The 14,519-nt window shown below is 38.0% G+C and overlaps 1 protein-coding gene across 8 annotated transcripts in view; it reads right to left on the bottom strand.

Annotated features, from left to right (window-relative positions):
- Window positions 1–14,519, bottom strand: part of C6H8orf89 (chromosome 6 C8orf89 homolog) — a 35,940-nt gene that overhangs the window by 15,665 nt on the left and 5,756 nt on the right. For 6 of the 8 annotated variants that reach the window (XR_014057022.1, XM_081501675.1, XM_081501672.1 and 3 more), the window contains exons 2-3: window positions 5,823–5,989; window positions 773–926 (exon numbers count right to left, since the gene is read on the bottom strand). Coding sequence is in view for 7 of the 8 variants with exons in the window: in XM_081501675.1 (XP_081357801.1) it covers window positions 773–926; window positions 5,823–5,949 (281 nt within the window). In the remaining variant the exon portion in view is untranslated. Of the gene's footprint in view, window positions 1–772; window positions 927–5,822; window positions 6,444–14,519 lie in introns of all 8 variants that reach the window. The other 2 variants (XM_081501670.1, XM_081501673.1) reach the window with 1 other exon arrangement.

Raw genomic sequence — 14,519 nt, 5'->3', positions numbered from 1 at the left:
CAAGAAAGAATTAGATTCATTAGCCAGAAAAACCTCTACATTCAGCAGTGTTACTACAAATAAATATTCAACAAAAGAAAATGCTTCATCTTTTTTAGGCTTGCAAAGTGAAGGAGTACTACACATTCAACATCTACTTCATGAAAAAATAAATAAAAGCAGAAACCAAATGGGGTATGAGACTATCTTACTAACTAATTTATAGGTCCCTTTGGAGAAAGAAGTTTTCTTTTAATGCTATCTGATTTGTAGAAGGAAAGGTATTTATAATAATGTTTTTAAATGCCAGAATTCAAAGACAGTGGGACTTTTCTGGTTGACAAACTCATTTCATCTGATAGCAATACAAGGTCTTCATTAGACTGAATTTTCATTCAGAATTTTCTCTCACACCACTTCAGTCAAACTAGAAATGAAACAAGGTTCTCTATTCAGGGTACAGAAACCAGTTACTATTGTAGAGAGCTTGTTTATTTATATTGCTAAAACTTTCAATATTCTTATGAGCAATCTATGCTAGAGCAATAAATTTTTTTTTTTAAATTAGTTCTTAAATTCTTTCTGGCAATGTTACTTGAAAACAGAAAAAAGTACCTACTGGTCAAACTGAATAAAACTGCTAATTGAGATTTTTAAAAATTAAATCCTTTATGCAAAAAAAAAAAAAGTTGGCAAGAAAGAATTAGATTCACTAGCCAGAAAAATCTCTATATTGAGTAGTGTTACTTCAAATAAATATTCAACAAAAGAAAATCAAGTAGAAATGACCTACCTGACAGGAGGTATCTCAGTATCAGCACGCAGGAGTCTTCTATCAAACTCTAGTGGAGTGGAACTTACGCTCTTTTGGCAGTTTTGCAATCCTGGTAAACACGGCATTTTGACACATTCTTTGAATTCTTCTAGACCAAACGCTGCGGTGTATTCTAATTTAAAATAGTATTATAACCATCTGTATTATTTCTTGATTAAATGTATGTAACTTCTTTTACTATAAATGAAAGTGCATAATACATATACTAAATCAGTCATTAAGAAAATAAAATTAAGCTACTGTAATTGAGCTAGCATCTTTCCCAAGAGAATATCTTTCAATTCCTAGGATAGGGACAGTAGGGAACAGCTCATTATGGGGCTAAATACTAGAATAAGGAAGGAGAGCTTCACAGATCTCCCAGAGTCATCACTGTCCTCTGCCTTCATTATTTTGGTCAACCAGAATTCCCAGAACATTAGATAAGGATACCTTCACATGGAAAGATAGCTTATTCTCCAAAGAAGACCTACAGATGGTCAACAAACACATGAGTAGATGCTCAACACATTATTCAGTTCAGTTCAGTCGCTCAGTCGTGTCCGACTCTCTGCGACCCCATGAATTGCAGGACGCCAGGCCTCTCTGTCCATCACCAACTCCCGGAGTCTACCCAAACCCATGTTCACCGAGTCGGTGATGCCATCCAACCATCTCATCCTCTGTCGTCCCCTTCTCCTCCCGCCCCCAATCCTACCCAGCATTAGGGTCTTTTCCAATGAGTCAACCCTTCGCATGAGGTGCCCAAAGTATTGGAGCTTCAGCTTCAACATCAGACCTTCCAATGAACACCCAGGATTGATCTCTTTTAGGATGGATTGATTGGATCTCCTTGCAGTCCAAAAAACTCTCAAGAGTCTTCTCCAACACCACAGTTCAAAAGCATCAATCCTGCGGCGCTCAGCTTTCTTCACCGTCCAACTCTCACATCCATACATGACCACTGGAAAAACCACAGTCTTGACTAGACGGACTTTTGTTGGCAAAGTAATGTCTCTGCTTTTAAACATGCTATCTAGCTTGGCCACAACCTTCCTTCCAAGTAGTAAGCGTCTTTTAATTTCATGGCTGCAATCACCATCAGCAGTGATTCTGGAGCCCAGAAAAGTAAAGTCTGACACTGTTTCCACTGTTTCCCCATCTATTTCCCATGGAGTGATGGGACCAGATGCCATGATCTTAGTTTTCTCAACGTTGAGCTTTAAGCCAACTTTTTCACTCTCCTCCTTCACCTTCATCAAGAGGCTCTTTAGTTCTTCTTCACTTTCTGCCATAAGGGTGGTGTCATCCGCATATCTGAGGTTATTGATATTTCTCCAGGCAATCTTGATTCCAGCTTGTGTTTCTTCCAGCCCAGCGTTTCTCATGATGTACTCTGCATATAAGTTAAATAAGCAGGCTGACAATATACAGCCTTGACGTACTCCTTTTCCTATTTGGAACCAGTCTGTTGTTCCATGTCCAGTTCTAACTGTTGCTTCCTGACCTGCATACAGGTTTCTCAAGAGACAGGTCAGATGGTCTGGTATTCCCATCTCTTTCAGAATTTTCCACAGTTTATTGTGATCCACACAGTCAAAGGCTTTGGCATAGTCAATAAAGCAGAAATAGATGTTTTTCTGGAACTCTCTTGCTTTTTCGATGATCCAGCGGATATTGGCAATTTGATCTCTGGTTCCTCTGCCTTTTCTAAAACCAGCTTGAACATCTGGAAGTTCACGATTCACGTATTGCTGAAGCCTGGCTTGGAGAATTTTGAGCATTACTTTACTAGCATGTGAGATGAGTGCAATTGTGCGGTAGTTTGAGCATTCTTTGGCATTGCCTTTCTTTGGGATTGGAACAAAGACTGACCTCTTCCAGTCCTGTGGCCACTGCTGAGTTTTCCAAATTTGCTGGCATATCGAGTGCAGCACTTTCACAGCATCACCTTTGAGGATCTGAAATAGCTCAACTGGAATTCCATCACCTCCACTAGCTTTGTTCGTAGTGATGCTTTCTAAGGCCCACTTGACTTCACATTCCAGGATGTCTGGCTCTAGGTGAGTGATCACACCATCGTGATTATCTGTGTCATGAAGATCTTTTTTGTACAGTTCTTCTGTGTATTCTTGCCACCTCTTCTTAATATCTTCTGCATCTGTTAGGTCCATACCATTTCTGTCCTTTATCGAGCCTATCTTTGCATGAAATGTTCCTTTGGTATCTCTAATTTTCTTGAAGAGGTCTCTAGTCTTTGAACGATTCTATGAAGACCTACAAGACCTTCTAGAACTAACACCCAAAAAAGATGTCCTTTTCATTATAGGGGACTGGAATGCAAAAGTAGGAAGTCAAGAAACACCTGGTGTAACAGGCAGTTTTGGCCTTGGAGTACAGAATGAAGCAGGGCAAAGGCTAATAGAGTTTTGCCACGAGAACGCACTGGTAATAGCAAACACCCTATTCCAACAACACAAGAGAAGACTCTACACGTGGACATCACCAGATGGTCAACACCGAAATAGGATTGATTATATTCTTTGCAGCCAAAGATGGAGAAGCTCTATACAGTCAGCAAAAACAAGACCAGGAGCAGACTGTGGCTCAGATCATGAACTGCTTACTGCCAAATTCAGACTTAAATTGAAGAAAGTAGGGAAAACCACTAGACCATTCAGTTATGACCTAGATCAAATCCCTTATGAGTATACAGTGGAAGTGACAAATAGATTTAAGGGACTAGACCGGATAGACAGAATGCCTGATGAACTATGGACAGAGGTTCGTGACATTGTACAGGAGACAGGGATCAAGAAAATCCCCATGGAAAAGAAATGCAAAAAAGCAAAATGGCTGTCTGAGGAGGCCTTACAGATAGCTGGGAAGAGAAGAGAAGCGAAAAGCAAAGGAGAAAAGGAAAGATATTCTCATCTGAATGCAGAGTTCCAAAGAATAGCAAAGTAGAGATAAGAAAGCCTTCCTCAACACATTATTAGAGAAATGCAAATCAAAACTACAATGAGGAATCACCTCACAGTGGTCAGAATGGCCATCAAACAAAAAATGCTGGAGAAGTCATCGAGAAAAGGGAACTCTCTAACACTGTTGGTGAGAGTATGAACTGATACAGCCTCTATGGAAAACAGTATGGAGCTTCCTTAAAAAACTTAAAAGAAGGCCCAGCAATCCCCCTACTGGGCACAGAACCAGAGAAAACCATAATTCAAAAGATACATGAATCCCAGTATTCATAGCAGTATATAGTCAGGACATTAAAGCAACCTAAATGTCCATCAACAGCAGAATGTTTAAAGATGTGGTATGTGTATACAATGGAATATTACTCAGCCATAAAAAGGAACGAAACAGTCATTTGTAGAGATGTGGGTGGACCAAGAGACTCTACACAGGGTGAAATCAGAAAGAGAAAAATATCATATATTAACATATATATGTGGAATCTAGAAAAGTGGTATAGATGATCTTATTTGCAAAACAGAGACACAGACACAGAGAACAAATACATGGATACCAAGGGGGAAGATGGGGGTGGGAGCAATTGGGAGATTGGGATTGACACATATACACTATTGATACTATGTATAGAATAAATAACTAATGAAAACATACTGTATAGCACAGGGAACTCTACTTAATGCACAGTGGTGACTGGAATGGGAAAGAAGTCCAAAAGGGAAGAGATGTATGGATATGTATAGCTGATTCATTTTGCTGTACAGTAGAAAATAACACAAAATTATAAAGCAAATTAATTTATTTAAATTTATGAAGTTATTAAATTTATTTATTTAATAAAAATTAATTTTTAAAAAAGTTTAAAAGCACTTTCAAGAGTCTTACAGTATCTGCTACTTTAAATCTTTCCATCTTCCTACTTTTGTGTGATAATCAAGAGGCACAAATATAGGATTATCTGAACTAGCAATGAGAGAGAAAAGAATTCCATTTCAGGCACTGATTTTAATTTTCTCTCTGCAAAATTCCACACCAAATCTATAAAGAGCAACATATGAAGTATCAAGATGGCTTCTTCTACTGACCTCATGCATCACTGGTAAAATAGGTTGTCCAAATGTTAACAACAACAACAAAAAAGTTCAAAATGATGATAGTGAGTGGAAAAAGCAGATTAAGAGATTAAAGGTTTGGATGATTTTTAAACATAGAGAATCATTTTTTAAGCTTTCTCTACTAAGTAAATCTAGCACAGAAATAGAAATAGTATTTAATGGGACTGGAGTTATATGCTCAAAATGCTATTTTGCAACCTTTGATTTTTTTCTTCTGGAAAAAAAAGAGTTTCTCTTCATCAAAAATCATAGAGTCTTTTTTCAGCAATTAGACGTGGAGGTAGGAGAACAGACAAACTGGTTTCTTCTGAGTACCTTTATTGGGACACTAGAAAAAACACTGACAAATATAGCAACACACAAAAAAAGTTTGAACTTGGCTGTTTTCAAGAATTATATCTCCATTAATAAAGGGGAAGGAAGAATTCAAGATAAATAGGAAATACAATTATATTTGAAATTAAAGGGGAAGCTTTACATTCATATACAGGTTGCAAGTTCTCAGTTTAGTCTTTATTGAGCAAGTATAAGATACAAGATAATTTCTACCTAACTCACTAAAAAAGTAAAATTTTGGTTAGAATTATTAAGGTTCTGTTAAAATGTTGGGTTTCTTAAAATATAGAAAACAACATGAGGTATTTAAAAATAAACATTACTTATAAAAGGAAGTATGATCCAACAGAGATAGTACTATACTGATAACCAAGGTTAGGTCTTCAGAATTTGTTTCTATCATGATTTACAGAAATACCTTCAGTAAATTATTTCTAATCTGCTTCTATTTCTCTTTTCCATAAGCCTAAGGTACTATCCTTCTTACATGAATGTTACAGAAATTATTTAATGTCTCTTGACTGCTTAAAAAGGTACATGTAAATTCGAGGCACAACTTCTACATTTTATCAAGTAAAATAAGTAAATATGGAAGTTACCTTTCCTCATCTTTTGTGTTTCTAACACTGCTTTCCTCCAACTACTCTCAAAAAGAAAACAACCATCAAGGGTATTTCTGGTGACATTAGAAGGCTCAAATTTGATTTCAGGAGACAGCACTGGCATTATTTCTTCTTCTTTCAACAGTGCTGATGAAAGTGAGATACTGCATCAGATTCAGGACACAAAATACAAAAGAAAACAAAAGGTATTTCAGAGATATACATTTTTCTAATTTGTTTTCCATCATACAAAGTAAATACTAATATAGATTTAAATGAAAAGTTTACTTATAACATGTAAATACAGATCCTTGGGATCTTAAAGCAAGAGGCCTTCAAGAATATAGCTAAAATAAGTTGTAAGACTTTTTTCTTCTATATATTTTAATGAATTCTTTCAAATTCAAGGTTACAGGTATTTGGCAACATAAAAAATTTAAAATCCAAGAGCAAGTGTGTGTTGTCACTCAGTGCAGTTCAGTTCAGTCGCTCAGTCGTGTCCGATTCTTTGCAACTCCATGGACTGTAGCCCACCAGGCTCCTTTGTCCATAGAAATCTCCAGGCAAGAATACTGAAGTGGGTTGCCATTTCCTTCTCCATCAACAGCAAGTAATCATCTACAAGACAATGTAAGGCTTAGGATTCTCTCAAAAATATTACCATTATGCACCATGACCAAATGCAGTTTATCTCCGAGATGCAAGGATGGTTTGATATACCAAAATTTATGAATGATATATTACATCACAAAATGAGAGATTTTTTAAAAAATTACATGATCATCTCAATAGATGCATGAAAACTTTTGATAAAATTCAACATCTTTTCATGATAAAAACTTTGAACAAACTAGAAACTGAGAGAAATTATCTCAACATTAAAAAAGGCTATACGTGAAAAGCCCATAGTTAACATCATAATCAAAGGTAAAAATTGAATGCTTTCCTCTAAGATCAGGAACAAGGTAGTGATGCCCAGTCTCACAACTTCCATTCAACATGGTACTGGTAGTCCTATCCTTAGCAATTAGAAAGAAAAGGCATCCAGATTCGAAAGAAAAAAGTAAAACTGTCCCTGTTTCAGATGACACGATCATATACAACTCTGAAGACTCTATCAGATAAAAAAAAAGTTAGAACTAATAAAGGAATTCAGGAAAGTTGCAGGATACAAAATCAAGAAACAAAAATCATTTGCATTTCTATCTACTAAAAACAAACTACCTGAAAAGGGTATTGGGAAAACAATCCAATTTATAATAGATCAAAAAGAGTAAAATACTTAGAAATAAACTTAGCTAAGGGAGTAAAAGATCTGTACGCTGAAAAACTAAAACATTGATAAAAGAAATCAAAGAAGATGCAAACAAATGGAAAGACATCCCATGTTTGTGGACTGGAAAACTTAATATTGTCAAAATATCCATGCTACCCAAAACGATCTGCAGATTCAATGCAATCCTTATCAAAATTCCAATGTAAAACAATTCAAAATTGTAGTGAAAATAATTCAAAAATTCATATGGATTGTAAATCAATGAGGTTAGAACACTCACATCATTCACAAAAGTAAACCAAATATGGCTTCAAGACTTAAATATAAGACATCACACTGTAAAACTCTGAAAAGAGAATGTAGACAAAACATTCTCTGAATAACTTGTACCAATGTTTTCTTAAGTCAGTCTCCCAAGGCAATAGAAACAAAAGCAAAAGTAAACAAATGGGACCTAATCAAACTTATAACCTTTTACACAGCAAGGAAACCATAAACAAAATGAAAAGATAATCCATGGACTGGGAGAAAATATTTGCAAATGATGCAACTGACAAGGCTTAATTTCCAAAATATACAAACAGCTCATACAAGTCAATATCAACAAGAGAAACAATACAATTAAAAAATGGGGAGAAGACCTAGGTAGGCATTTTTCCAAAGATGACATATAGATGGCCAATATGCATATGAAAAGATGCTCAGTTATCTCTAATTATTAGGGAAATGCAGATAAAAACCACAATGAGGTATCACCTCACACCGGTCAGAGTGGCCATGATCAAAAAGTCTATAAATAATAAATGTTGGAGAGGGTGTGGTGATAAGGGAACCTTCCTATATTGTTGGTGGGAATGTAAATTGGTGCGGCCACTATGGAAGACAGTTATGGAGGCTCCTTAAAAACTAAAAACAGAGTTACTATGTGATCTAGCAATCTCACTTCTGGGCATATATCTGGAGAAAACTCTAATTCAAAAAGATAAATGCACCTCAGTGTTCACAGCAGCACCATTTACAACAGCAAAGACACAGAAGCAAACTAAACGTCCATTAACAGGAATAGATAAAGAAGTTGCGGAACATACATACAATGGAATACTACTTAGTCATAAAAAGAATGAAAGAATGCCATTTGCAGCAACATAGATAGACCTAGAGATTATCACACCAAGTGTTAAAGTAAGTCAAAGACAAATATTATGCAATATCACTATATGGGGAATCTAAAAGAAAAGTATAGATGAACTTAGTTACAAAAAAGAAACAGACTCACAGACACAGAAAAAAAAAAATTCATGGTTACCAAACGGGAAAAGGGGGAGGGAAAAATTAGGAATATGGGATTAACATATGCACACTACCATATATAAAATAAACGATAAGGATTTACTGTATAGCACAGGGAACTATATTCAATATCTTATAAAAAATTAAAATGGAAAAGAATTGAAAAAAGATATATATACATATATGTATAACTGAGTCACTTTGCTGAACACCTGAAACCAATGCAATATTATAAATCAACTATAGTTCAATTTAAATAAATAAGTAAAAATTAATATGGAACCACAAAGGACCCCAGATAACCAAAATAATCTAGTAAAAGAAGATCCAAAATAATACCAAAAAAGAAGATGAAAATTGAAGACATCAAACTTCTTGATTTCAAAAGATGTCACAAAGCTGAAGTGAGTAAAAACACCAGCATAAAGACAGACATATAGGGCAATGGAACAGAACAGACTTCAGAAATAAACCCATACATATATAGTAAACTGATTTTTGACAAGAGTGCCAAGAATACGCAACAGGGGAAGGATAGTCTCTTTAACAAATGGCGCTGGGAAAACTGGATATCCAAGTGTGAAAGAATGAAGTTGAACCCTGATCTTATACCATACAGAAAAATCAACCCATCAATACACAACATTCTTTTGAGTATGCTTCTGTTAAAGACATCTCGTTAAATATATACCTTGTTGATTCATCAACACTGAAATCACAGCCAATAGCACCATAACTCAGGCCTGAAGGAAGATTATCTAACACACGGATATCTCCTCTGTAAGATGCAGCATGGTCTTCCTGCACTTAGGAACAATATACAGCACTTTAGTACGACAGATACAGCGAAATCAACAAAAAGCACAATAGTGTGAAAAATATGACCCTGAATAGACAGTGAAAAGGACACTTGTTTGTACTGTGAGGTGAAACAAGACGACAGAGCATTGCCTTGTTTGACCTCCACTAGGAATTACATGTCAGCCAACCCTGATTTTTGCCACTCTGCACGTTTGCAAATGAGCAGGAATGCACAAGTATCGATTTTGGAATTACAAATAAGTTTTAATGAGTGGGAGAACCAGCAAACGATGGAATCCATAAATAATGAGGATTGACTGGATTTCATCACAGCAGTATGCCAAGAGGCAGGAATATTTCAGATTGGGTGGTAGAGGACGCTTCCTAGATGAGGTGATCTCAAGCTGAGATCTGAACGGGCAGGAAGTAGCCAGAGATGTGTGAAGATGATGAGCGAGGGAGAGCGCTCTTCACGGAAAGTGAGTGCAAAGGGCCCACAGACCAGAATGAGGTTGGCACATTCAAAGGCAGAAAAAGATGTGTGCCAGCACCTGTGCTATCAGACACCATCCACATGCAGCTACTGAGCACTTGAAATGTGGCCAGTCGTAACTGAGATATGCTGTGAGAGATACACACCCAATTTCAAAGACCACACGCAGATTCAAATGCAAAAATATCTCATTAAGAATTTTATGTTGATTTTATGTTAAAATGACAATTTTGGATATGTTGAATGAAATACAACAGGCTGCTACGTGTTTTAGTAAATAAATGTGCATTGGAACACAGAAACAAGTGTCCATTCATTTACCTATTTTCTACAGCTTCCTTTGGCCTACAATAAGCCCGGCTGAGTAGCTGCAACAGTGGCCCATAAAGTCTAAAATATTTACTATACATATTTTACTAGAGTTGGTCAGCCCCTCCTCTAATTCATTCAATAAGCCTTTACTGAGTACTTACTAGGTGAAATTTCTGAAATGTAAATTACATATGCAACAGGAATTCTATTCTCTTTTCATATGCATTATATATTGGGGTTCATGCACCCATTTTGGAGGCCATAGCTATATAAACAGTGGGAGCTGTTGAAGGATTAGATCTAAAGATTTTAAAATGTTGCTTTAATTTGAGCAATATTAGAAGGCAGATGGGAATGAGAAGGTCAATGAGGAAATTATTGCAATTGTTTAGATGAATGGTAGTGAAGGTTCAAAACGAAGAAAAAGCAGATGGGGACTTCACTACCCAACTTCTTCTGCCTTTGGATATGATGGGCATTCTCCACAACTGAAAAAATATCAAACTGAGCTCCAGCTTACAGAGAGAAGGAAGGGAAAAGGGAGAGGCATTCTCCCTTTCTTTAAAGTTACTTCTGGGAAGTCATACACACAATTCTACTTATATCCCATTGGTCAGAACTTAGCCACGTGGACATGCTGAGCTGTAAAGGGTCATGAAAAATGTCATCCACTCTGGGCATGATGTACCCAGCTAAAAAATCAGGAGTCTTTTACTAGAAAGATGAAGGAATAGGCACTGTGAGTAAACCTTAGCAGGCCTGCCACACTGGCTAAGGCAAAGCAACTATTTAAAAATGAGAACGTGTCATTATCTCCCTCCAAGTCTGGTAATATAATGGGGCTTCCCTGGTAGCTCAGATGGTAAAGAACCTGCTTGCTCCGTGGGAGACCGGGGTTCAATTCCTGGTCGGGAAGATCCACTGGGGAAGGAAATGGCTACCCACTCCAGTACTCTCATGCACAGATTCTCAGGGAATCCCATGGACAGAGAAGCCTCATGGGTTATAGTCCACGGGGTTGCAAAGAGTTGGACATGATGGAGGAACTAATGCACACACACAAGTCTGATAATATAACATAGGAACTATTCAGCAATGGTTCAGCAGAATATGAGCAGTATACTGCTTTAATTCTCAAACAAGAATCTCAGTACAGACTACTGGAAGGTATTTTTACATATAGAAACAAATGATAGCTGCTACTATCATAATCATCATGATTATTATTATTATTATTAAAGGCTAAGAACCAATTAACCACCTGGAGTCCAGGAGGCACTGCTTGACTCAGTGACTCTTTCTCTTTACCCTTCTGGGTAAGTGTGCAGTCTTAGGCCTCTCCTGTTCTTATTCACACTGTCCCATTTTTGCCTTATGGTTTTAATCCCTTCATCTCCTTAAATACTATAAAAATTTTTTCCAAGATGTCTATTATTTTCAGTTTTTCGGCACAGATCTCCCATTTGCTGCATCCACTGGGTCTTCTTCCTTGTGGTTCCATTTCCTTGTATGATTGATAGCCTTTGACTGCAAGCTCATTTTTATTTTTTAAAAGTTTTGGGCTGCACTGGGCCTCCATTGTGGTGTGTAGGCTTCTCTAGTTGTGGCTTGCAGACTTAGCTGCATGTGGGATCCTTGTTCCCCTACTAGGGATTGAACTCGAATTCCCTGCATTGGAAGGTGGGATTCTGGTTTGTTTGTTTTTTTTTTTTTTTGGCTGTGCTGGGTCTTTGTTGCTGTATGGGCTTCTCTCTAGTTGCAGTGAGCAGGGGTTACTCTCTAGTTGCAGTGCACGGGCTTTTCATTGCTTTGGCTTGTCTTTTTGTGAAGAGCTCCCAGGCTTCAGTAGTTGTGGCCCCTGGGCTCGAGAGCACAGGCTCAATAGTTGTGGCACACCAGTTTAGTTGCTCCAGGGCATGTGAGATCTTCCCGGACCAGGGATTAAATACAAGTCTTCCATATTGGCAGGTGACTCTTTACCACTGGGTCACCAGGGAAGCCCCTACAAGCTCATCTTTAGAGAAACTGTTATCTACAGGACACCAGTGCTCTCTGAGCTGTGGAAACTGTGCTATACATCTCTCCATATGCTCTCAAATGGTCTCTGCCTGGCCCTGGGTTTCAGAAATATCAGCTCAGTTAATACACCAGTTTCTTCAACTGTGGTCCCTGAACCATGCAGTAATGTGATTTCAGACCTCAGACATGAGCTGGTGCAGGAGAGGTGGCTCCAGTGTCTAGTAGTAGACTCTCTTCTACCATAGATAGTTCAAGTGGATGGAAAGATTCCTTACAGTCTCCCCAGGCCAATGGGGAATACTTTTCTAGTTATCATCTCTGTGTCAAGGTACTTGTGGCAGGTTGTATTTCCCAAACAAGGATGTACTAATACATGTCATCTCCACGTGATCTTTATTCAGTGTGATGCTGACACTCCTCAATCGAGAGATGAGGTTTTGTGCTCCCTTCTCTGAAACTAACTTTCCCACTCAACAAAATGTAGTATAAGTGATACTGTCATGTTCAAGACTAGGTCATAAAAGATGATAACAGTTTTCATAGGCTCTCTCTCGGGACACTCAACTTTAAATCTGGCCACCAATTGGAAAAGACTCTGATGCTGGGAAAGACTGAAGGTAAAAGGAGAGGGGGGCAGCAGAGGATCTGATGGTTAGACAGCATCACCGACTCAATGGACATGAATTTGAGCAAACTCCAGGAGACGGTGGAGGACAGAGGAGCCTGGCATGCTACAGTCCATGGAGTCACGAAGAGTGGGACATGACTTAGCGACTAAACAACAAAATCCATTTTGTGAGGAAGCTAAGTGACAGGAAGAGGCCACCATAGAAAGGTTCCATCTGATATCCACAGCTAAGGTCTCGGTCCATAGCCAGGAACAGCCACCAGATGGAGGAATGAGCCTGCCTGCAGGTGTTCCCAGACCTAAGCCTTCAAATCTTCCATCTGAGTCCCCAGACATGGCGAAGCAGAGGCAAGCTGTCGCTGCCGTGTCCAAATTCCGGCACAGTCCCACAGCATCCATGAGCACAATAAAGGGCTGTTTTGCACCACTAAGTTTTGGAGAAGTTTGTGATGCAGTCATGGTAACTGGAACAGTACTCCTTTGTGACTCTCAGCTCCCAGCAGATGCTCAACACTGCCTTCCTGTGTGAGCTTTCCTTCATTTCTGCCACCTGGGGATTTCCTCTTCTTGGTTTCTAGCTCAGTCACACACCCATAAATTATCTTAATACACTTTACCCCGCACTTGAAATACAGGGAAGCCAAGTGGAGTCTCTTCCATGTCAGCTTCCTCTGCTACACTAGCTGGAAGTTCCCAGAAAAACATTTTAAACAATGGCATAAAGAACTGAAGAATTTAATTTCTTTTGTATGTACAGGTACTTAAAAGTCAATAAGCAAGTGAACCCCAAGACGGTGTGTTTATTAAAAAACAGACAAGTCGCCACAGAAAAAAAAGAAAAACACACACATGGCCAATAAAGGTTCAACCTCACTAATACACAAATAAAAGCAAAATAATATAATGAGCTATGACTTTTGTCCTGAAAATAGTAAAGATTTTTTTCTCTACTACTAGACAGTGTAGGATGGGGTTCAAGGAAGCAGGTACTCTCATAAGATTTCATTGGAAGTGTTAGTGTGATATTTCCAGACAGCAACCTGGCAATATATATGTCCTTATAATTTTATATATTTTAGGCTTCCCGAGTGGCTCAGATGGTAAAGAATCTGTCTGCAATGCAGGAGACCGGGTTCGATCCCTGGGTTGGAAGATTCCCCTGGAGTAGGAAATGCAACCCACTCCAGTATTCTTGCTTGGAGAATTCCATGGACAGAGGAGCCTGGTGGGCTACAGTCCATGGGGTCGCTTTTTTTTTTTTTTAATATACTTTGGACCCAGCAATGCCACTTCCAGTTTATCCTAAAGGAATAATCAATGATACATCCAAATACTTACCTTGAAGGATATCAAATCCTACAATTTTTTTATATCAGAAAAGCAAAAAGACTGAAAACAGCCCAACATCAAAGAGCAGATGGCAATATTACCTTTATTTTTAGCTTTAATTAAACCAAAATAATCAAATGAACATAAAGAAAGGCAAGTTGTGGATTCATTGAGAAAGCTATTATTTATGTATCCACAATGTCAGTCATTGTGTTAGGAGTTGAAATACAAAAATGACGGTGATGCAAAAGCGTACAGCCTACTCAGGGGAACAAAGTAAACGAACAATTACAGCTCATTATGATACACATTGATGATAAACCTGTGTTTAGATTTTGTGGGACGACAGAGCTTTTGCTGACCTAACCAGATTAGGGCACTAGGAGAGTTTTGCTTTTTTTTTTTTTTTAATTATTTATTTATTGTTGGCTTTGCTGGATCTTCCTTGTTGTGCGAGCTTTCTCTAGTTGTGGGGAGCAGGGGCTACTCTCTAGTTACAGTTCACAGGCTTCTCTGTAGTGGCTTCTTGTTGCAGAGCACAAGCCC

The sequence above is a fragment of the Giraffa tippelskirchi genome, chromosome 6, assembly GCF_054371585.1.
Source record: "Giraffa tippelskirchi isolate mGirTip1 chromosome 6, T2T-mGirTip1v1.2.pri, whole genome shotgun sequence".
NCBI lineage: Eukaryota > Metazoa > Chordata > Mammalia > Artiodactyla > Giraffidae > Giraffa > Giraffa tippelskirchi.
Note: the sequence above shows the minus strand (reverse complement) of the source record. Positions and strands in the feature narration are given on the sequence as shown.